We start from the raw sequence: 22,977 nt of genomic DNA, 5'->3' as shown, positions 1-22,977 counted from the left end.
GCAAGTACCACTATAACATCATTTTTTACTAAAATGTTGTTGAGTAGTTGGATTATAAGTGAAATAATGACTTCCAGATTAGACACAATTAAATGGCATAGTAACACAACTTGAACTATCGATTTATAATAGAACAACAACTAACATCAGTTGATTAAAACACATTGACTAGACTCTCAAATCATGTGGAGATTAACTTAAAACAATGACAACTGTATATGCAAGTGAGATATGGTAGTACCTATTTACAGACAAGAGTGGATGTTTCTATAATGTTATGGGTTTGTTGTTGCACTTATTCCATGCTCATGACTAGTCGCCATATACCATTGTGAGTTGCATTGGAGGATACCATAGTGGAAGTCGATTCTAAGTCACTGTGCTTTTTCACTGCACACGTCTAGATGCCCACACTTCTATGCCCTATGTGCTCCTACTAAATGCTCACCTTAGTTGTTGGAACCCTGGAGAGTGGCTTTCCTTCATTCCCCACACGTTTGAACCCACATTTGATCTCTGCAATATCAATGCCAACTCCCGCAACCTGTCTAAGGATCACGTGGCTACCAATCCAAGTGTCTTCCCTGTTCAATAAGGTTCTCGTCCTCACTGAAGGTTACTACGATGTATATCAAGATGTTGATGTATTGTTGTCTTCCTTTGTTTTAATTACCATACTGCATTTGCAATAACTCCCACAAGCACTACGATTATTTCCACCAATTATTTCCAAAAGATTATTCTCCAAGAAACTAGTGGGGCTAGGTCCAGTTCTTTCTCCTTGTTGTTAAGAGTTTACGTCCTTACAATGGCCAGTCACATTCAAGAAATCGCCTTTCCAAAATAATATTTTAATATATTTCTTTTCATGGTTAAAATCCCAATTCAAATGCTTTTTTTTATAACCTTGGAATGAGGAGAGATGCAAACAACTTAGCAATGTGGGATAAAAGACTATTTTGTCTTTTAGTCACTTAAGTGACTTTATAACTTTATAACATTAAAATATTTAAATAAATCACTTAAGTCACTTAAACTTTAATATCTCTTGAAATACTTGTTTAATTACCATGCCATTTGAAATAGGAATCTCTCCTCATAATTCCCCATGTGACCAAGTACACTTTCTAAAAATAAAAAGGGTCCATCTCTATTACCCCTAACATACTATACATAATATGGAAAGTGGAGTCCAAATGACATCGAACGAAGGCCAAATCCATAAATTGTTGAATGTTGGAGAAGAATCAATCCTCAGAAGACCCTCTAACCATCCTAATTAGCCTACGAGGATCCAATATTAGGCTAATCCCTGTAATTCTGATGTTGGCAACCAATGGGGACATTACAGTTCATATTTTAAAGATTGTGTTGATTGGGTAAATGTGAAAATTGGAAAATCAACAACATAGATATGCTAGTAATGCAAATGATATTTATGTTATGTAGATACAATTAAGAGAAAATGCAACTAACTGTATATTATAAATTATTCTAAATTATATAATAATTTTGGTAAAATTATGTAGAAACTTAAGAAAGTGAATCAAACTATGAAAGAGAACTATAATTGTTTGTCTACATCCCTATGTCCTCCAAATTATGAAGAAGAGCATATAAAAGTCCCAATAACAAATTTGTGATTCCAATTATATCAATGAAAATATGGGCTTTTAGTTTTACATTTTCTATTTGCTGTGTGTGTATATATATATATATATATATATATATCTCAATCAAAGAAAACTACCACTTCATCAATTGTGCTAACCTTGGTTTTGGTATTTTAAGAGCTTTTGAGCCCTACCTCTAAACGTATCACCTATCACTTTTTTAGCACAACTTCAACCAATAAAAGGAAAGGGAAATGTAGAGACAGCATAAACAACAATGTGTTAAGGTAACACCAATAAATGTAGATTGTTCTAGTTAGAAATGTAGTGTTAACAACTAGATTATAAAAAGAGAGTGTTGTGTGATAAGAGTTTCTTAAGAATCATATGTCTTTGGGGTGATATTGCCATTATTATTAGTAGTGTAAGCTATTAAAATTATATTGTTTAAATGTTGACTTAATGTCTCGATGTATAAAAATATCCACTTTTTTATATAGATAATGCAAATCATTTATATTAATATTGAAGATTATATTTCATGATCTATAATTAAAATATCTTAGATAGTTGTCCATTGTTGTTGCAAAATATCATTGTAATAATAGATTAATTGTAAGTTGTAATGATGCAATAACATACAAATTTAATCATAACCTTAAATATTAATATTAATATAATTTATATCAAATTTGATATTTTTATTTTCGTTTATTACAGTTCACATAAAAAATCATGAGTTTATTTCTTAGAATATCACAATTAATTTCAATGTATTTTCAAATTTATAGGGTGTTAAATGTATTGAAGAGCTTTACACACAAATTAGTAATAAGGACATCAAATTTGAAAGACGTAGACTTTTTGAAGACATCTATGTATTATTTAATATATATTGCAACTAGTGTAACTATTCTACTTCATTTGGATGCATGTTCATTTTATAAACATGGAAATGTTTGTCTTGAGCAATTATGGTCATATATTTGTTGAGATTGTGGAGATTTGGATTGTATTAATTGTTACACTAGCATGTCTAAAAGTAGCGCTTTGAAGTAATTTCATATATATATATATATGAGAAATTATTTAATTTATAATCTATAGAAGAGAAACCTCAATTACCACCCGCATTCCAATAGCAACACACTGCACACATACCTGAACCCACAATTACTAACTTAAAAGAAATCAAAACAATGATAACTAAAGTCCATTAATGCATTTGTGCATAAGTAAAGGCGATTTTTGAAAGACTATTATTACATTTGTGCATTAGTATTGGCAATTTTCGAGGTAGAGTGAAAATTTATTGGGTATCATTAAGTAGGTATTGGGCAACATTTTAAAATGGCCACTATTTTACCCTTGCATGTACAATAGATCCCGATGCATGCATTGTTACAACCTAGAAGCCAGAACAATAAGTATAAGCAATTAAGTGTGAATGTGTGGAGACAATAAAAAAATCATTGAAATCCAATTTGTTGTTTAGGATCTATAGGTGTATGAAATTTGCTATAATGGCTATTAAGCAAAATGACAAATGGATTAAAAAAAATGGGATGTTAACATACAAAAATGTCCAGATACCAATGAGTAAATAAAAAAGTTTGCGGGGTAAAATACAAGAATATCATAAAAATGGACATAAAAAGGCCTATTATATCAACAAGATTAACCCCGCAAGAGACCATAAGAAAATAATCATACATAAAAGTAAAAATATCAAACGGAGAGCAAAAATCATCATAGCTCAACTTAGGATTAGTTCTCACCAATTGATGTGTGAAATGGGTAGATGAATGATATCTAAAGAAGAATGGAGAAAAAAGGTATGGATATTTTGCAGCATGGGTGTGGTAGAGGCAGGGCGACATTTTATCATTGAGTGCCTAGCATACAATGACATATGTTCTTACTATGTGTATATTTTAGAAGCAAACAATTTAAGTACTCTATTCGAAGAAACATAGCAAGACAAAACAACCTACCTTGTGATCAATATACATTGTCGAAGAAGAGGTTTAAAGGATAGGTTACAAAGTGCTTTAGAACCTTGTCATCCTAGTGTAGGGTGTGTGCTACTTACGAAGTCCCATAGACTACTTCAGCCTCGTGGACGTCATTAGAATATTTCATTCATTTTTCAACATATGGACTATCAAATAAATTCAGGTAATATGATGCTCAACAATTGGCCTTCAAACTTCTACAGTGAATTCTAGGGTACCCTAAACCATAGATGTCTACTAGCAGAGTACTCTTCAAGTTTCAAAAACTGGCCGAGTTTTCTGGCTTGGCGAGTTTTTATGACTTCTATTGTCAACAAAAACTTGCAGACTTTTTGTTAAAAACTCAGTTGTAGTTTTATAACAGCAGTTAAAGGCAAAAAACTGCCCAAATCAGTTTCATTTCTCATTTTGTCACTTGTATTTTGCTGAGGGGAAAAGTCACTGCTAGTGTCAAGAGAAGTTAGAGGCAGACCTATATCTAGGATTGAGGACAAGCCTCAAACTAAGTTAGACATACCGAGCAAGAAGGCAATCATGGCCAGTGCAGACTTCTATGATTAGACCCTCTAATTCCACCTATCCATTAGTTTTTATTAGAACTGAGAAGAGGAAGATGTAATCGGAATGATGTATTTACTTTCAGTTTTACATGAATTATTTACTATTTTGCTTCTAGTCATGAATCTTCCTTAGGAGAATGCGATTTTGTACCCACTTTGTGTTTAAATATATCTAGACTAGCTTGTTTGTTTTGTGTTCTCATTTTTTGACTCATTGGAGTATCTTCTCATTGAATTTTGCACAAAAATGCATTTCTAATTAAAATTAAGCAATTTTTAAAGTATTCGAGTTTTTGTTGAAAACTGGCTGAGTTTTCCCCAAAATTTATTTTTCAGACCTTGGCAAGTTTTTGGTTTGGGCAAGTTTCCCAACTATGCCCTAAATGATGAACATGCTGTAAATATTAATTCAAATAAGTTTAAGCTCTCCCCAGGGTTGCTAACTCTCAGAACTGATGAAACTAATAGCCGCCTTTAGCCTTGTTAGTTTTTGCTGCTCTGCACACTTGAAAGTCAGGTTTTCTTTCATATTCTGTATTTTAATAGTTGCATTGCACAAGCATTTAAATGCACACAAGCGTACATACACGTTTGAAATAATCATTGCTTTTTCATTACAAAACTTGTGGTATTGTGGATTAAAGCATCATAATTTTCAAATGTCTTTAATTTGCCAAGAGGATAACAGTTTCTCTAGCTTTTCAGACAATCCAAACTTTAGTTGTTAGTTTCTCTAGATTGGATGGTACTCAAGAATGGGTGATTTTGGTACTCAGAATAGGGAGGTAGATTAAGGGCTTCCTCAGCTACATGCCTGTCTTCATGAATTCTTTCTATCAAACTTTCTAATGATGGGAAATTGGCCTGCAATTATCATGAAAAGAAATCAGAAACAATACTTTCATATCAAAATCAGAAACGATACTTTTAAGGAATGAAAACTTGTAATCAAGTAAAACAAGATGTCTTTGAAGAAAATACCTCAGGACGGATGTACCCAACAACAACAAGACGCAGCTCCTCTCCATAAAAATCTTCCTTGAATTCATGAAGCAGCCATGGTTCCTTGAATTACATTACATGCAGTGCACGTCTCCAAGATTAAATGGGTTTATGAGCTGTCTTATAAATTTCTTAACCTTTTACTTAGTTAAAAAACCAGAAAAAAAAATCAAAATTGTTGTCATATCTATCACATTCCATTTACTCACAATTGTCTTTTTGGAATTGTTGAAGTATGGGTTCCATCCTATGCTCATAACTGTCTTATAGATACCACGCTTAGAAAGTCCAGCCCAACCAAAGTATACACCACATGCTTGCTGAGCAAGAATTGAGGAGAAGTCGTCTGCTGATAAATTGGCTGAAGATGGAACTCCATGAATTAATTGGATTCAGCAAATTGCCAAATACATAATGACAGACAGTTTAGTTTTAAAGGAGCCTTTCATAATGGTTAGATTAGCATGTGAGATTTTTAGATTTTTTGGCAGACCTTACATTGACATACCAGTAGGTATTCCAAGCATCTTTGAACCACGACCAAATCCCTTAATAACAGGTCCTCCAATGTACCAGGGTTCGATTGGCAAAGTGTTTGCTATCCCTGCATGCAAAAAAAAAAATCAAGTCATTCATGGTGTGGTAATCAAACATGTAAACACATTTGAAAAGAACACGTGACAGATATTTTTTACCCCTAATTAAAATAATCACTTTTTTATGGTAGATCTTTGCTAACACAATAAAATGCATTTCCTAATTTTAACGACATGCCGTGAAAAGATCTCTTGGCTTCTTGTACCGCATGCAATTACCTTGGTTGCCTGTCACCATGTTGCCATAGCAACAATGATACTGCCTAATCAACTTGATGCTAGTGACATTATAATCCTGCTCTATAAATAGGTTGATGCCTCACGGTCTGCACAAGGCCCCAAAGTAAGTGATGCCCAATCCTTTGGTATCAAATAATTCCATTTGGTTTGGGTCAAAGTAAAACAAGAAAAGATCATTTCCTAGATCTATGAGAGGTTAACCCATGTCTTTACCAATCAAGATAGTTGCAAGCTTATGACCATGCAAAAACATAGGCACCTCTGCCCCTCACGCTATTAAGAAATTTCTAATGTAAGAATCTTGCTTATATTTAAGTATTGCTTCTGCATTGGCACGTGATATTTTTTTTAATTTTTGTTTCTATCCAAGTTCCAACCTTTCAAAAAACATGGCCACGAGAACATAGAACAGTATGTTTGACTGTACATTGACCGATCCAATGTTTGATTACTTCAAGTAAGATCCAAATCTGCTACGTAAAAGAGAGAATTCGACTGAGGGAAGAAATATTTAATATGCAAATTGAAAAAAAACCAGTTCATTTTCAAGTAAACTGCACCTTAATTTAAAAGAATACGAATAAATTTGCAACTATTTATTGTCAGAAAATATGCTGACAATTAGTTAAATAAACTGGCAATCTAACTCAAAATCTGAACAGCGTCAAGTCTGGTTGCCCACTAATCATGATTAACTGATGACTTCTGCTTCTCTAGATTACAGGAGTACTGCAGAGGAAAAGAGCAGCTCCTTTGCCCAAGGAGATCTCTCCACCAATCCAGGTACATTTGTCTAAAATTCTTCCAGAATGACCCCTCATGTCTTTTTCTTCCTCAAGGATCCGAGTTAAATCACGCCTGGATTATATGTTAACCATTTTGACATGTCTCATTTTCTACTACTTCAAATCCAATTAGTGTATGTCTGTCTCCTCATTATACTTGTGTATGTCCATGTATGTGTATGCATATGTTTATGCTGTCCTTGTTTCAGGCATGGTGCTTGTCCAAATCTTATGGCACAACCCTGGATATTCTTTTCAATTTTGTACACCTCTATTTTGATTCTTTTCCCCAAGGAAAAGGAAAAGACCTTTGATGCCTAACCTTTTTGAGTGTCATATATTTGCCCACCCTATGCTTCGTTGACAAAGTACCAGGCAGGTGGATTAGTAGCTTTTAAAGAATAAGAATGGTGGAGAAACGATGGGATATTTTCCTGCAAAGAGATCACTTAAGATTTGGGTGGTTCTTTTTCAACAGAAAAAGGAATCTCATGTAGGCTGGTAGCATGAACATGGCTTAGTGTTTTTGATGGATGATTTTTTTATTCTTAGAAAAATAATATTGTAGTTAGGAGTGTATGGCATCAGGACTAAATTGGGGAATGCAAGTTCGGACGGCAACTAGACATGAGTATATCTGCATGTGTAAATTCTTGGTATAACCTTATGATTTCTAGAACGTGTCCAGATGACCATGTTTTTGTCCTTATTTTCTCATTGAGCTTGTCCATTCATTGGACCATGGTTTGGAATGGGTTTTTCTCTGATCACAATGAGACTTTTGAAAGGATCCTGATTTTTAACCTGCTTTGGTGAATAGATCTTCAATCATGTTTTATTTTTTTATTTCATGTTAATATTAATATCTTAAGATGCTCCATTATCTTGTAAATGTTCCATTCACTATATGATCTTGACATATATGCATATTATTTTCTAGTGAGTGGCAGGGATCACACCTTTCTAACTTTGGTGACCAGATTGATGATAATCGGAATCCCTTCTATATATAGGTAAAAAAATATAAATATGTTCTGCCAACTTGACTCCTTTGTGCAAGGAAAAATGCTTGGCATGTTATTGTTTGCCAGTGCTTTATTTTTACATTTGATTCATTTTCCCCTTGTGTTTCTGATGATCCTACAAATCACAGCCATGCCTACTTGCCTTGGCTGCCCTACAAAATTTAATTTGTAGAATCCTAGAAAAGAGGGTCCCATGCTTCATACTTGGCAATTCAAACTTGTTGGATGAGCTCGTTGTGCATATAGGGGAGGGATGTGTATCTGTGGGTGAACTAGCCAGAATAGATTCCATAAATGAATCCCAGTGTTAACCTATCCATGCATCAAATATCCCATCTGTCTCTAGTTTTCACAAACAAAATGTTGTTTTTGCAAAAGAATTAAGAGTTGAGAAAGTGATGTCAAGAGAGTTTAGTAGAGCCTTAGAGATAGCTTTGGCATAGATGTTCATGTAGTCTAGAAGTAGATTCACTAAAGTTTCCTAGTCTTTCTGCCAATATGGGCATTTTTTGAAGCCACTCCATCCTTTCATTGCTTGTTAATTTGCCGTGTAATACAAGACATGGAAATTTTCATCTTGGGCGAGACTTTTTTTACCGTTGGTCCTGCATTTTTAATCCAATTGCAGACAATGGCATATTCTGTTAGCACTGCATTATTCCCATGGTTTACAGCCAAAACTGTCTTCTTTAGCAGAGTAAAAACAGATTGTTGGATAGTGTGTTTATCAGGGTATTTCTGCATACCTTGCTGTTTTCCAAGGTGGTTGCATAGTCTAATTTGTATTCACGCCTTTTTTAATTTGACTCCAATTATTGTAGCTTCTTTCGTTGGAGAGTTTTAGTGAAGGCATGTGATTCCAGTTCTGTTCCACCAAGTTTCTAAGTTTCTAGGATAAGATGGCACGGGATGGGAGGTACATTTCTGGGAAATAACAGGGGACATCTATATAAAAGATAGGGCAAAAAAATATATAGAAAAATTTCAAATATAATAAAATTGATAAGGCATTCATCATATACATCATAGATCCTTAATATACAACATTAGAGTTCAATTAAGTGTTCACACGAGAGTTGAACAAATCAACAAATATTCAATCTAATAGCTTTCATATTTCAATATCAATATGCATATGCTATACTAATATATTATATAAATTTAAAAAATACAACAAAATGCCAAAAGGCTGCAAGTTTCAAACTACAAAAATGACAAAAACAGAGAAACTATGATGCCATCCCTAATTGGCATCTGCCAACACTGCACCACAGATAGGAGTTTGGACTTTGAGACACTGCCAGTGTGAGGGACTCCCTCATCCAATATAACTCCAACCAATCCCTCTTGTGCCTCCTTTAATCAATTTAGGTAGCATCTTTGGAATCAACATCCCACCGCAAAGCTGGAGTTTGTCAATACTCTGAAGTATGACAAATCCAGTCGCAAAGAACTATGCACACAACTCCTCCACTCATCTGGTATTCGGGTTAGAGAGTGCAAATTGTATTAGGAACGCTGCAGATCTCAATCAAGCCTGATGGCTTCCAGTTTTTCTAACCCTGGCTCTAAGCTTTGGGAAGTTAGATAAGCCCCCTTGAAACATCTAATAATATCTTGATTTTGAGCATTGAAATTCTTTGTTCCATCATATCCATGGTGAAATGTAATTCAACTGGCCAAGTCATTATCAAGTGACCACCAAAGTATTTCCTTTGTTCCGAATTTCAGCCTAATTATGGGTTGTTGGCTATGTTATTGGATCCCTCTGATATGCCTTGGAACCATCAATCCCGGTATGAACCAGATCCGGATTCTGTTAGGATTCTACCCGGCTTCTGGCAGGATTCCGGATGGGAATCCAAATTCTCAGTGCAGAATCCACGGAGAAACTGGATTCCCACCAAGAATCTGGAGGAATCTGTGATAATCCGAGCATGTAGTGCCCAAAAATGGGGTAGACATGCCAAATTCTTTTTATACGAACAAGTCTCTAAACCCTAATTTGACCAGTAAAGCATACATTCGATCATTTGATGGTCATTCATTCATCTCTCAAGCATTTTTCACCATTTTTACTTTGTTCATCATGTAATGACATTTTGAGACTTTTGCAAAGTATGATTTCAATATAATCATAAAATTAGCAATTTTAGATTTATCATTTATGAGAATCACGCTTCTAACTTCTTATTATTAATATATGTTTGAAGTTTTGAACCAATGATGAATGAAATTGACATGTTACATGAACAAATTTATGAATATCCACACATACATACATAATACATATGCATTTTGATATATATACATACACGCACACATATTTTTATTTTTATTTGTGAAAATGTCTATATATATACCTGGGGTACTAGAATCCACCCCCAAACAAAATTTGTTGAATCTTGGAATCCAAATCCCAACCAAAACCAAGTTCAGCTACTTAGGTTTTTGGGCATTCTAATGTAATGTTTAAACTTTGATCTAAACATATCTACATACCCGGCTAGTTTCATGGAAAATTATTAGTAACTGCCCCAAAATACAGAAAGTCTTCTAAGACTGCCACTCCCTTATTGCCTTAGCCTTACTTTGCCCATCGTTGATAAAAGATTAGAGAATTCTTTTAATGCAACCTCCTAGATCAATTTTGTGCTAGGTGTTGTGATTTGACTCTCATACTTTTTCCATGTTTCTAAATGTCAATATTCCAGAAACAAATCCAAGTATGACAGTGTTCAAGTCAATTTCTGGCCTTGAGCAAGTTTTCGGGTCTTCCCTTACTGTGGTGCCTTTCTCACAAGTTCCCTATTTGTGCTTGGCATTGTTCTTTGACTCTCATACTTTTTCCATGTTTCTAAATTTCAAAACTCTAAAAACAAATCTAAGCATGACAGTGTTTGAATTAATTTCTGTCCTTGAGCAAGTTTTTGGGTCTTCCCTTACCTTGGTGCCTTTCTCACAAGTTGCTCGTTTTCCAAACCCCTGTTCTCTTTGTACATTTAGGTTTTGGACATTCCCATGCTAGTGCCATTTTCCTTCATTTTCCTCAAGTCCTCAATTCGCCACATTTTAGGGTCCTAAAGTTTTAATTCTTGGTGTGTCTTCCCCTTGACCCCCAAGCTCCCATTGTTCATTCTAATGATATTCTGTTGAATCAGCGTGTCTCTTCAGATTTTATGGCATTTTGTTGTTTTTTAACCCGATGGTCATGGAAGCTATGTGGAATTCCTCTTTCTTTAGTCAACTTCCCTCCAAGCCCCCACTTTCCACAATTTTTTATCACTATTATGTGGCAAGATTTCAAACTCTTCCCTTCCACCCTCTCTAGAGGAAGGTGCATCACAAAACCTCAAACCGCAAACCCTAATGGGCTTCAATCCTTCCTTTTCTCAAGACTGTGGTATTGAGAATTCTAGATCTCTGATCCTAGCTCACATCAGTATTTAGAATTCTTGGTCCTCGCTCACCCTTTCAAGCCATCTGTAGGCTCCCAAAAAAATCCATCCCTTTTTCTAATGACACAAGTTATCCCATATCCCTAAATCCAAAACTCTAGGTGTCACTCCGGTTTTCTCTTTTCCTCCTCTGGGTTATTATCAAGTATCCCATAGCCCAAATCCCTGCTTCTCCTTCAAAGTTGCTCATAGAGTTGCATATTTCTTCATCTCCTATTCCAACTCATGTCAACTATCTCAAGATCTCGATCCCACATTCCTATTCCTATTTTCCATTAGTTTCCAAGATTTCCTTTCCCTCTCCCTATTTCATTCTATGGTTGTGAATATCCCATTTTCTCAAATGTCTCTGATCCTGCATTCTCCTTGGACCTCCGTGATTTCTAATGCTTGCCTACCTATGGAAAAATTGTTCTTTGGCATCAAAATTCTCCAAATCTCACTATCCATCTATTCTTCCTCCTTGGTCCCAAACACTTTTGTTTCCCCATCCACCCTTGCATCCCAATCTCCCAATCCCTGTGTCCCATGTGTTATTCTCGTGGATATCCAAAACTTTGTCATGAAAAATTCTAAACCCCTTCCATTTGAGCACGAAACCCTACCTACTTCCTTGCATAACCAAGGAAGCCACTAATGGCTCTAAATCAATACAATAAGACAAGGAAGGCTCTCAAATACCTCTCAGAACATGGGGAACCCTAGAGGATATAGTTGTCGATGCAAGGGGTGTAGCTTCACATACCAATCTCATATAAATAAGATGCTAGGAGGTATGGGTGACAAGTACACTTGCAAATGACTCTTACTCTCCCGAAAAGATCATTCAAGGATGTTGCAATGACAAATATATGCAGCTTTCATTTTGCATACGAGATAGATAAAAAAGGGTTGAAAAACATAGAGAGAGAGATGCAGTTTGATGTTTCCATATCTTGTTGTAGACCAAGTGCATTCCAATTGTAGTTCTCTAGGCTTTCTCCATTGTTATCTAATATGACTGTACTCTTCAAGGACCAGCTTTAACGTGCAGATTTGTTATCCATTTGAATGCCTTTGTGAGCATTTTATGAGCTCTTGATGGTTTTATTAGCTATCCAAGTTACATTTTGTGATCTTATTTCTACTCTTGAATAGTTTGTGAGCTGAAAGATTGCCAAAATACTTCCAAATACTTTTGTAAGGCATCTTAATCAGGAAATATATGAAGTTTGTGTGTGTTCATGTATTACAAAGCTATGTTCAACTACATATGCTGTAATTCTATGTGGTCTTAGTATACATGGATGAAGCTAAGTTATGTATAAGATTGTGAGGCATATCACTTGTCATCTTAGTCAAGGTGTCTTCTGCTTGATTACATACACATTCTTCTTTGGTTTTGAAACATAGACCCTATTTTAGATTTTTGCAAGCTTAAATGTAAGTGGAGTGCATTATTGTTCTTTCACATCCATGCATGAGTGTATCCTAAAAGGTGGACATCATTAAGCATTAATAAGGAAATAACTTTGGACTCCTTACATGCCTATGCGTTTGCTTAATGCAGGTGTTAAGTCCTTGTATCAACAAACCAACATATAGGTGCTTACTGATAATCAAATTGGCATATACAATGTCTATGGTTGTCTCAGGTCCATTCTCTTGTCATTTCTATTTGATTCTCTTAAAGATAACACCTCAAGGAATATTTCCCTTGGCCTAGTATAGCCTAAAACAGAAGAAAGAATTACTCAAGGAATATTTCCCTTGGCCTAGTATAGCCTAAAACAGAAGAAAGAATTACTCATACTTATTAATCACGAGCTGCAAGTTAGTTGTCCTGAGTTTGACATCCCTGGCATAAAGGAACAACTTAGATTTAAGGATTTGGGAACTAACAACCTTGATCACTAAGAGAAAATCACTCCAAATGAGAACAAAGTAGCTTTTAAAAAGGAGGCCACTTCCTTCCCTCTAGGAAAACCTTTTGGACTGCTTTCCAGGGCTGAAATGATTCTGATGAGAGGGCTTGAAGTTAAAATGTAGGATCGATTTTGGCATGTTAGGGCTTAAGGTATGAACCAGCACCCTATACTATGTAAATGTCATGCATGACCATAATTGGCACTGCAAAATTTGTCTCTATGCCTGCCAGGCGTGGTAGGAACAGAAACTGTTTCTCCAAGAAATATTGCCTAGTACTTTTTCTCTGCATCAGGAAGTTGGTAAGAGATTTGTAAAGAGGCATCCACATTAGCACCTGATAAAGCTACGGAAACGTGATTAGGCCCCATTGGCTGCCTCCATCATTTGAAAAGATTTATCAAACACTCTACAGGCCAATATCAGAATACAAAGGATTAATTTCTAGAGTAGTAAGTACTTTGTACAATTTCAACCATTATTTGATTTTGTCATTTAAAATTTTTTCTATAGGTCTCATTCACTTCTGCATATAATGAATATGACTACAATTTTCATTTTGGTTTTAAATGATACAGAATAAATCAGAGAAAATTGATAGACCAGATAATTACAATCTTCAAATGGTGGAAGACCCCAGTTTTCAGGCCGCAAATCAAACAGATTGCTCAGCACAGTGTCAGCTTCCGTGTACAAATGAACTTTTTTTGGGATAGATGGCACAGCTACCACCTCCATCCCAGCAGCCTTTGCAGCTCTAACACCAGGCCTGTTACATATGAAAATCATTACAATCAGAGAACTTATCAATTGATACAAGTTTTTTTGAAAACGCAGCATTTTATTCAAATATCATATGCACAACTGTGTTTTAGATGTGCAAAGAAATTAAAACCCAATTCCAGTTTCTAGCATCTAAATAAACGATAACCTCATTAAGTTCTAAAGATAAGTGTAATGTGGTGTAAATAGATCTGACATGGAACTGAAAATGGAATTGGCATCTTGACAAATTTGAATTAGAAGACAATAGTCCATCTCAAATATTAGTAAAAATTTATTGAATTTCTAAAATGTATGCATAAAACATTTTGAGCCATTGAAGTTATTAATTAAATTTGCCATACAAGACTAGAGAGGGTTTGATGCCTCCAGGCTTCCAGCCATTGAATATATACTAAGAAGCTGCATGAATCACTATTAAAAACTAGAACCACATGAGAAACTGTAATTAATCAATTAGACAGGATGCGAGATATAATTTTCAATTCAAATAGCTAGCAACAGAACCCTGAATCTTATAGCTCAAGCTTCCTTTCAGCAATAGAGAGGAAACTAGATGTTAAAGACACACACCAAATTCATCTTTAATATTTGTACTAAGAACCATTTATGGAGTACTATAGATTATAATCCCATGTATTGCTTCAAGCTTGTATACAACGTACTAACTATTGATGTTAGCGTCAGAGGACAAAACATAAGCTATCAAGATCATCCTCCCTAGCTAAGAGGGAGTGTTGATGTTAGCATTTGGACAACGAACCAGAAGTAATCAAGAAGTATTTGTCCCTAGCTAAGAGAGAGTGTTAATGTTATTGTACCTATGGTCGGATTCCTCCACGTCAACATTGATAACATAAAGATTGTGTGAATATAATTTTGATAATATAATAATTATATTTATACTTATAATAGAATTATCATATTAATAATATAATTATTGAGGTAATATAATTATAGTAGTAATATAACAATTATTATTTCTGATATTAAAAGCAGCCAAAACTAGGAGGCTGGCTCATATACAGTCACAGCAAAGTAACAGCAGATAGACATCTCTAAGAAAAAAGACGGCAAGAGAACAGCCACCTACAGCTTTCCTCTATCAAAAACCACAAACATAATAATTATTATTATTATATTTATTGAAATAATATAATTATATAATTAATTATACGAGATAAATATTATAATAATAACTATACTATATAATAATATAACATGGTTATTAGATTATAATTAAGTTATTAACAGAACCACATGTGAAGAGTGGTGACCCTTGGTGAAGGAGCGCCATATATATATATAGGAAGAGTTAAACGTCCTCTGGGTATTGAAGATAAATACACAGAGTCAGTTCTATCAAAGAAGCAGCAGCAGTGCTCATGGGAGATGATGGTGGATTGGGTATGGTTGGGACTCAGGAGGGAAAATCAGTGCCCGTGGATAAACAAGCACAAAAATCAACACTAACTTGCTGCAGCATGCTGTGTTGCAATGCTTGATGGAGAATTTTGACAAATCAAAGATTCAAATGTATAATGCTTTGTACCATTTTCCATATAACTTTACTCAATTTTAAGAATTTCAAGCTTGATTGTCATTCCAAACCATATAAAAGTCCTAATGAACTTTCTCGGCATATTTTAAGAATAATTTGTCTCTATATGTAAATGACATGATTGTGACAATAGCTTTGTGAACTTTAGGAAGTATTTTAGTCTCAAAATAATGGTACACATCAGGTACGTCATAATTAGTTTGAGAGAGGCAAAGGGAAATGTACTATTGGAACTCTCTGTCTCACTGACCTGTGCCACAACAGTTCTTACTTTAGCATCCACTGATATCATATTGAAAATTTGGGTACGTTCCATATTATCCAATGTGAATGAGGTATACTTTAGAATTGCATTATGCACGCCAATCTTTAAGGGTATCAAGTGAGCCTCTCCATTCCAGATGATATTAAATTGCTTATTATATTATCATGCTAACCCATTGATGAATTCCACTTTGCACAGAGCTTCCACCACAATTTTCCTACAATTCCCTTCTCCTACTCCTAAACTGGTCATAAATTTTAGGTCTGTCCAGCCTTTAACCTGCTGAACCTAAATTTTAGTTAAATACTACCCTTTATTTTTGTGGTACTTAGGCTTGTTCTACCCCTTTCACACCTTATCATATACTTTAGTGCTCCTCCCAATCTTTTATGCTCAACATAAATTCTCATCAAGGAAATTTTTTATACAAGCACAGAAATATTTACCTGTCCTCACTGTCACTCATTTCTACTTGTCCTCACAGCTATATGCACTAAAGTTGTTAAATATACCAGAATGATCATAGACAAAACTTCTACCTTGCTCTTCAATGCCTCCAACAGTACTAAATCACATTTTCAAAGGTATTTATTTTGTGCTCTCTAGTAGCATTTAGCATATGCATTTCTAGTCATTTTTCATGTTGTCGGAACTTTCTTCCTGTAATACTGCCATACAGTCCCGGGCTCCTTGAAAATTGGTGAATGCTCTCTGTATATGCATTTTTGGAGAAGAGCTGAAGGGTCCCACATTAGTAAAAACTAAATCTTTATTCTGTATGACAGCTACCATTGCACATCAAGGGTCTCAAGTTTCAACATCATGGATGGTCACTACTTAGAGATAGGTAGATTGTGAATCTTTGTCTTTGTTTGTTGAATATATCTCATAATTCATTATACAAACTGGGAAATCAGTCTACCGTAGAAGCTGTTAGAGCACCATCTTGGTTACATACCTCCCAAATTTTGTTACCTTATTTCTATTTTCACACCACTTTCTCTCACCATATGCATTATTAAATGCTTATATAACTTCATACGGTGGTGGCAACAGTTGTAACCTCTTCAAAGTGAAAGAAATTTACATCCCCTTTTATTTAATCTTCAATTGCTTTTGCAAACATAAAACTGAGCTAAAAATGTCTACAAGTTTTCAAGTCTTGAATCATGTCTCCATTACTAGATACGGTTCAAATCTCTGATCGGCAGCAACTGTATTTTCCAATATGACCACTCGTATCATTTATGAAAGGGTCATGCTTCTTATGAATTTAGACTCTTTTTACTTGATTGTTCTAACATTTTTTTTCCAGAACTTCATATCATCTTCCAATTCATTCCTATTACATAACACTCAAACAATTATAGTGGTTAATAACCATTTTTAATTTCATTTTTCTCTATTTTATCAACCTCCTTGTATTTTGTTTTGCAAGAAACTGCATCTCCTCTAATCATTTCTTTCTATTCCAAGTACCATTCTTCACTTCACTAGACACAGATTCTCACTTGGCTTCTTTTTTCCAAAAAAATTAGCAGCAGCTGAATTCTTCTTGCTACCAGTTTTGAAGTACACAACAGTTTTCAATATGTCAGATGCTGGAAGGAGCACCATCAATGTGAGAAATGGGACTTAACCTGAAGCACACCTAGATTAACCAGTAGAAGAATTGCAAACTCTAATGGCCTAAATTTGCACTCTAGTGTAAATTGTCATTCCTCATTACCCCTACCTTAGCCTAAGACTCAAAGGCCACATAAGCCCTGTCATCCATTTGCATTCGCCAACTCATAACCCCCTATAGAATCCCAGCCACAATACCTAGACGGCTCAGAATGTGTGCGCACCGTGGACACGTTCCCTCAGCACACTAGCGTCCGTGAATCTGCAGCAGGTTGTTGGCATTACAAATTGTCAACGTGCATTAGTAACACCCGAATAATGAGATTGTCTGCACAAGATTCGATCCGCATGCAATATATTGCCTCCTATTGCATTCATTTGGTCTCTCTTGATTTTATTCTTTTCATATCATCTTCAAGCTACTGCTCACTGCTTTTTGCTCTCAAGTTCACGTTATCACTCAAACTTTGGCTCCTCCATCTCCATTTGCGCTCTTATCTTGTTGAGGGGAGTCGCTTTACTTTGTTCTATTGTGTTCTTGTTAGCATATCATCTATCTTCATCCACTTCTTTTATTATTATCATATATATTGTTTTGCATACGAATATCTATCACCAAATTTGTGTCTACTTGATTGTTGTGGAGCAATAAATACCAAAGCAAGGACTTGACTATGGCAAGTCTCCAAACAGCCCCAGCCATTTTTCTTGTTTTTGTGCATACAAGTTTTGTAGAAGGACTTACTTCGTCCACCATCGAATTGAATTTTCTTCTATCCTTTCCTTGTCATTTACATCAAGAAAACACGTTTCTACGATTTTGTTCCTTAATGTTTTTCGCATACGCACAGTAGTTAGTATTATGTTAGTTTGTTTACTTTCTATCATTAGTCTCTACATTATCCATACAGGGCGTGCACACATTGTGCTGGCATCCCTCACCCATGTTACTGTCCACGACTCGCGCTAGTGTCTGTGGCAGTGAGCTTACAGAGTCTCTTCTCTGCATTTAGGTCTTTTGTTTCTGATAGCCCTTTGTCGATTGATCTACCTTAGTTATTACTATTCATTTGCATTGAATATTTAAACTACATTAAACATTTGCATCTAAACACTCAAGAACAACCAAGCAACTCTCCTACAACAAACTATACTTGATCTCCCTAGCTCTGCATGCTAGTTAAGTGAGATGGCACAAGGTAAAGTTCATCCCTTAAGACTTTAACCAATCTCTAGATCGGAGCACTTTTTCCTTCTCCATACAAACTAATGATTTACCACCAAACTAGAAAATAAATTCATGAACTTGCATTACACAAAATTGAATGTTTTACAATTTCATCTTGCATCTTTGAGTAATACAAATCCAATGCATCAAATAATGCTTGACTTTGGGAATTTTAAACATGAAAAAGTACACACTTTCAATCAGCTATAAAGTAAAACTTATATTGTTGAAAACCATGTTATGACTATGCAAGACTGCCTATAAGTCATCTTTGTAATGCTTAAATCTTATGTCAAATGGCTTAAAGAAAACCAAAGATTATGCCACCTATTGATTCCCAAAACCGCAAATTGGAAATCCAAGAGCCTGCCACTTCTCTGATAGGATTCCGCAATCAGTTCTGGCCAATGAACGAAAATACTTCTCGATTCCCCTGCACTTTAGGCTCCTCTAGACCCAGGGGTAAACCTTCACCTCAAACACTAACTTCCTGATTCAAGGCTTTTCTATAATGAATTTAAGCTTTGTAGTTCTCTGACTGGGAAAATCCTCAAACTCAACCAAAATGCTGCTGAATGCTGAGTATTTGAAATAATTGAATGTTGTCATGTCCTTGTATTTATTTTATAGTAAATAAATTAATGACATAATATATAATAATAAATTATATTATTAGTTATTATTATAAACATTATAATAATTTAATATCATATATTATATGATTATAATTAATATGATAAATACAATACTATAATTCATATATGTGATATATAATAAATTAATAATAGAACAAACAATAGCAAATTATAAATATAATTTGTTATTCTATAGTATAAATATAATAAGAGAATTAGTAACATATAATATAGATTAATCAATACAATCATATTATCTATGATATATGATTATAATTAAATATAATAAAGGAATGCTGAATAGTACAAATAAACTTGACACAAGTATTATTATAATCAGTTTGATAGAACTAATTAAACATACATATGACAAATAATAACTATATAAATTAGATATATTATTACTAGTAGTAATAATCAAATAAATGATATCATACAGTTGTGTCCTTCATATAATCTATAATTCCATATTTATACAAAGAACAAGTTCAATCTAAGGGGGCATCACCACTCCACGTTACATACAACACTGAAAACTATAAACCCGACACAGTGCAGAGACAATACAAGGCATCGATTTGAAGATTAGAGAGGGGATGAAGACATCTATGGAGAACAAATGAATAACAGTCAGCACCCAGTTTTATATACTCAGCATCCCGTAATGTCCTTGTCATAGTCATGTACGCAGATTAAAAAACCAGTATCTGCACATCCACGATTATAATATCAGGATAGAAGAGAATCGAAGAAATAAAAGGTAAAGACCAAAATACAAATAAATTAATTAGCAATTATTCATGAGGATCCCTTAGATAACGGTGAACAATAGATAGCCAGCAACGTCAAGAAGAATGAACGATCAGATTGAGGAGAGAAGAGAAGGTCTACAAGCACGCCAACATTAATAATAATATCCGACAAATGAGGAGTTCAAAGATGACATATAAATAGGAGTACCATGACTGGTGTACGTGGGCAACAAGATCATTATAGAGAAAAAAATTAATCAAGAGAACTGTAGTAGGAAAAATATACTTAAACAATCAAACCAGGATATCCAACATCCTATATCTCAGAATAATTTATTTCTGTTTTGTATAGAGAGCTCAGAGTGAACAATTCTATGGCATATTCCTGAGCAGAAGTCCTGTGGTATCATATGCACAACAAAACCATAACCTTTATGATGGTGATGGCTTACAAAGGAACTAAATAAGATAGCCATTATGGAGAGCATTTAACCATTAACCAGTTCGTTGACCAATGTATATCGAGTCCCATATATATATAATCAATATATTTATGAGAAGGATGAGAGCAATTATGAAGGTCCACTACCATAATAAAAATCGTATAAGAAATACTAATGGATATCAACTACCACTAGTTGAAGTGCTTATACTATAATCGATTCATGATATGCTCAAATTCTAATCAATATATGGCACAATCAGATGTTAGTAGTTGAGATTAAAATGGTGGAACCTCATAAATTAAGAAAGAATAAGATATCAAGACCAAAATAATATTATAGTAGTCAAACCAAACTCCAACTCAAGAATAGGTATAACATATGTATTTCTTTCCTAGAAACAGATGAGAGCAATAGAGAGTTCAATATTTAGAGGACATCCATTATCGAAGTCAAGCTCCTCTTGAGAGGGAACTCAAAGATTAGAAGATATTTTGAGTTGAATTTTGAATTTCCAAGTGGAAATCCAGATATACTAATATATATATATATATATAGTAGTGGTTAAACATATGCATATGTAAGAGACAAGATATATATATATATATATATATATAGTAGTGGTTAAACATATGCATATGTAAAAGACAAGATATATATATATATATATATACACACGTAAGAGACAAGAGACTTGGTAAAGATATAATATATATATATATATATATATATATAATAGTGGTTAAACATATGCATACGTCAAAGACAAGAGACTTGGTAAAGATTCTAACATTCAATCCAAGATCTAGACGAGGGGACATTACAAATGTTTTGTGTAAGATTTATTAATAATGGATTTGAGGTTTGTAAGAAGGATGTTATAGATTTTCTACTTCAAATATAAATCCAGTAGATTAGTGCTTTAACTTATTTGGGCAACAGAGTCAACTTCAGTGAAGATTTTCATGTACAACTTTACAATGTTCTATGCACTTCTACTACCAACAATTAAATAATCAAGATGCGACAGACCCAATATTGTGCAATCTTAAATTAGTCCAAATTGAACTTCAACTCTTCTAGTAGGCAGACAAATTGGACACAGATACGGAAACAATTTGATATTTCACAATATCTGTGATAATCGAGTGTAAGATATTAAATGACCACGTCCACTTATCCAACATTTAAATTGTATACAAAATTCAAAAAATGATTATGAAGGACGAATCATCTCCAGTTTAATTCTCCATGCCATTTAAAAATAAACAAAAGACTTTTTATTTTATTATTAAAATAAAATAATAGAATTCAAATTACAAAGCCATGTTATAACCCTTATTCCTCCAGACAAATAATGTAAAATACTTCTTGTAGAATATGATTGTTCGAATATCTTTTGTTCTTGTGAGTATCACCTTATTTATATCTTAAATGATACGGAATTTTATCAAACTTGAAAGAATTTTATCAAACTTGATACGTATACCAATGCTTTTTGCCGCTGGAGAGTTTATAATTGCATGGTTCCTTCAACACTCGAACAAATTGGTTGCTCCTTTATCGGTTTATTAGACCAATTCCTTATTTGTCTTTAGAGTCTCTTAATCCTCTATTTGACATGCTTCAGATAATTACATCATGGTAATGATTAAATACGACATCTTTTGTTTGGTTCAAAATTCACATTGCCCTTCGTGGACATCTTTCAATAAGAGTATTTCATTTTTGAATACTGTCGCGATATATCTCAATGTATAGTAGGGACACCTTTCTTGAATTCTTTCGCTACAGCCGGATGTTCTATGTTTCTTGGTATTAGATATGACTGCAAACATATCTCATTCCCGTGATGTTTGGCAACAGGACTATTACCTAGAAGCGCTTGGTTTCATTTTCGCATGGTCTTCATGTCTCTATATAATGTCGTTATGTATCAAGATATCTTCCCGTCTAGACCCCATCCGGGTGTATTAGTCATCTCTGCATTATTGAGAATTCATCGTGACTCATATGACTGGGCAATATTTCTGTGTTTGTTCTTGCTGCATACTCCCGATACATGTTTCATGTTTTTTTGCCTCACGTCATCTCTTGACCGTCATATTTCTGAAAGTCATTGTCGCTGCAGAGATACTGATATCACTCCAGGATTTTGACTCCATCAGAACCTTCGTTGTTCAACATTATTGCAAGTTTTTTTAATTTTTTAATGCTGCAACATGCTTTGTATTTCTGTATCTGCCAAACGCCAAAATTTTAATGATTGATGTCATTGGTAACTATGATTCATAGATATCTTTCTCCTTGAATGAAAGCACTCACAGACTTGGAATCCTCTGTGTGAATGTTTTCTTCAATTTCTTAGTTTTGTCATGATCAGTTTCAACCATCTGTAGAGTGTGCTTTTATAAAGTGAGAAGAAAATCACAAGTTTCATACTCAGAGATCATAGATCTGCTTTACTTTTATAACCGAGAAGTAA

General features: G+C 34.4%; 1 protein-coding gene across 2 annotated transcripts in view; it reads right to left on the bottom strand.

Annotated features, from left to right (window-relative positions):
• Window positions 1–4,694: 4,694 nt before the first annotated feature.
• The window catches only part of FMN/FHY (riboflavin kinase/FMN hydrolase), a 92,268-nt gene continuing 73,985 nt past the window's right edge, over window positions 4,695–22,977 (bottom strand). Inside the window, exons 6-10 of one of the 2 annotated variants that reach the window (XM_089829584.1) lie at window positions 13,814–13,968; window positions 5,689–5,794; window positions 5,400–5,559; window positions 5,170–5,253; window positions 4,695–5,052 (exon numbers count right to left, since the gene is read on the bottom strand). In XM_089829584.1, coding sequence (XP_089685710.1) covers window positions 4,906–5,052; window positions 5,170–5,253; window positions 5,400–5,559; window positions 5,689–5,794; window positions 13,814–13,968 — 652 coding nt within the window. In that variant the 3' untranslated portion in view covers window positions 4,695–4,905. The remainder of the gene's footprint in view (window positions 5,053–5,169; window positions 5,254–5,399; window positions 5,560–5,688; window positions 5,795–13,813; window positions 13,969–22,977) is intronic. The other variant, XM_089829585.1, reaches the window with a different exon arrangement.

This window comes from Cupressus sempervirens, chromosome 5, assembly GCF_028749045.1.
Source record: "Cupressus sempervirens isolate cs-2001-9-10 chromosome 5, ASM2874904v1, whole genome shotgun sequence".
NCBI classification, from domain to species: Eukaryota; Viridiplantae; Streptophyta; class Pinopsida; order Cupressales; family Cupressaceae; genus Cupressus; species Cupressus sempervirens.
Note: the sequence above shows the minus strand (reverse complement) of the source record. Positions and strands in the feature narration are given on the sequence as shown.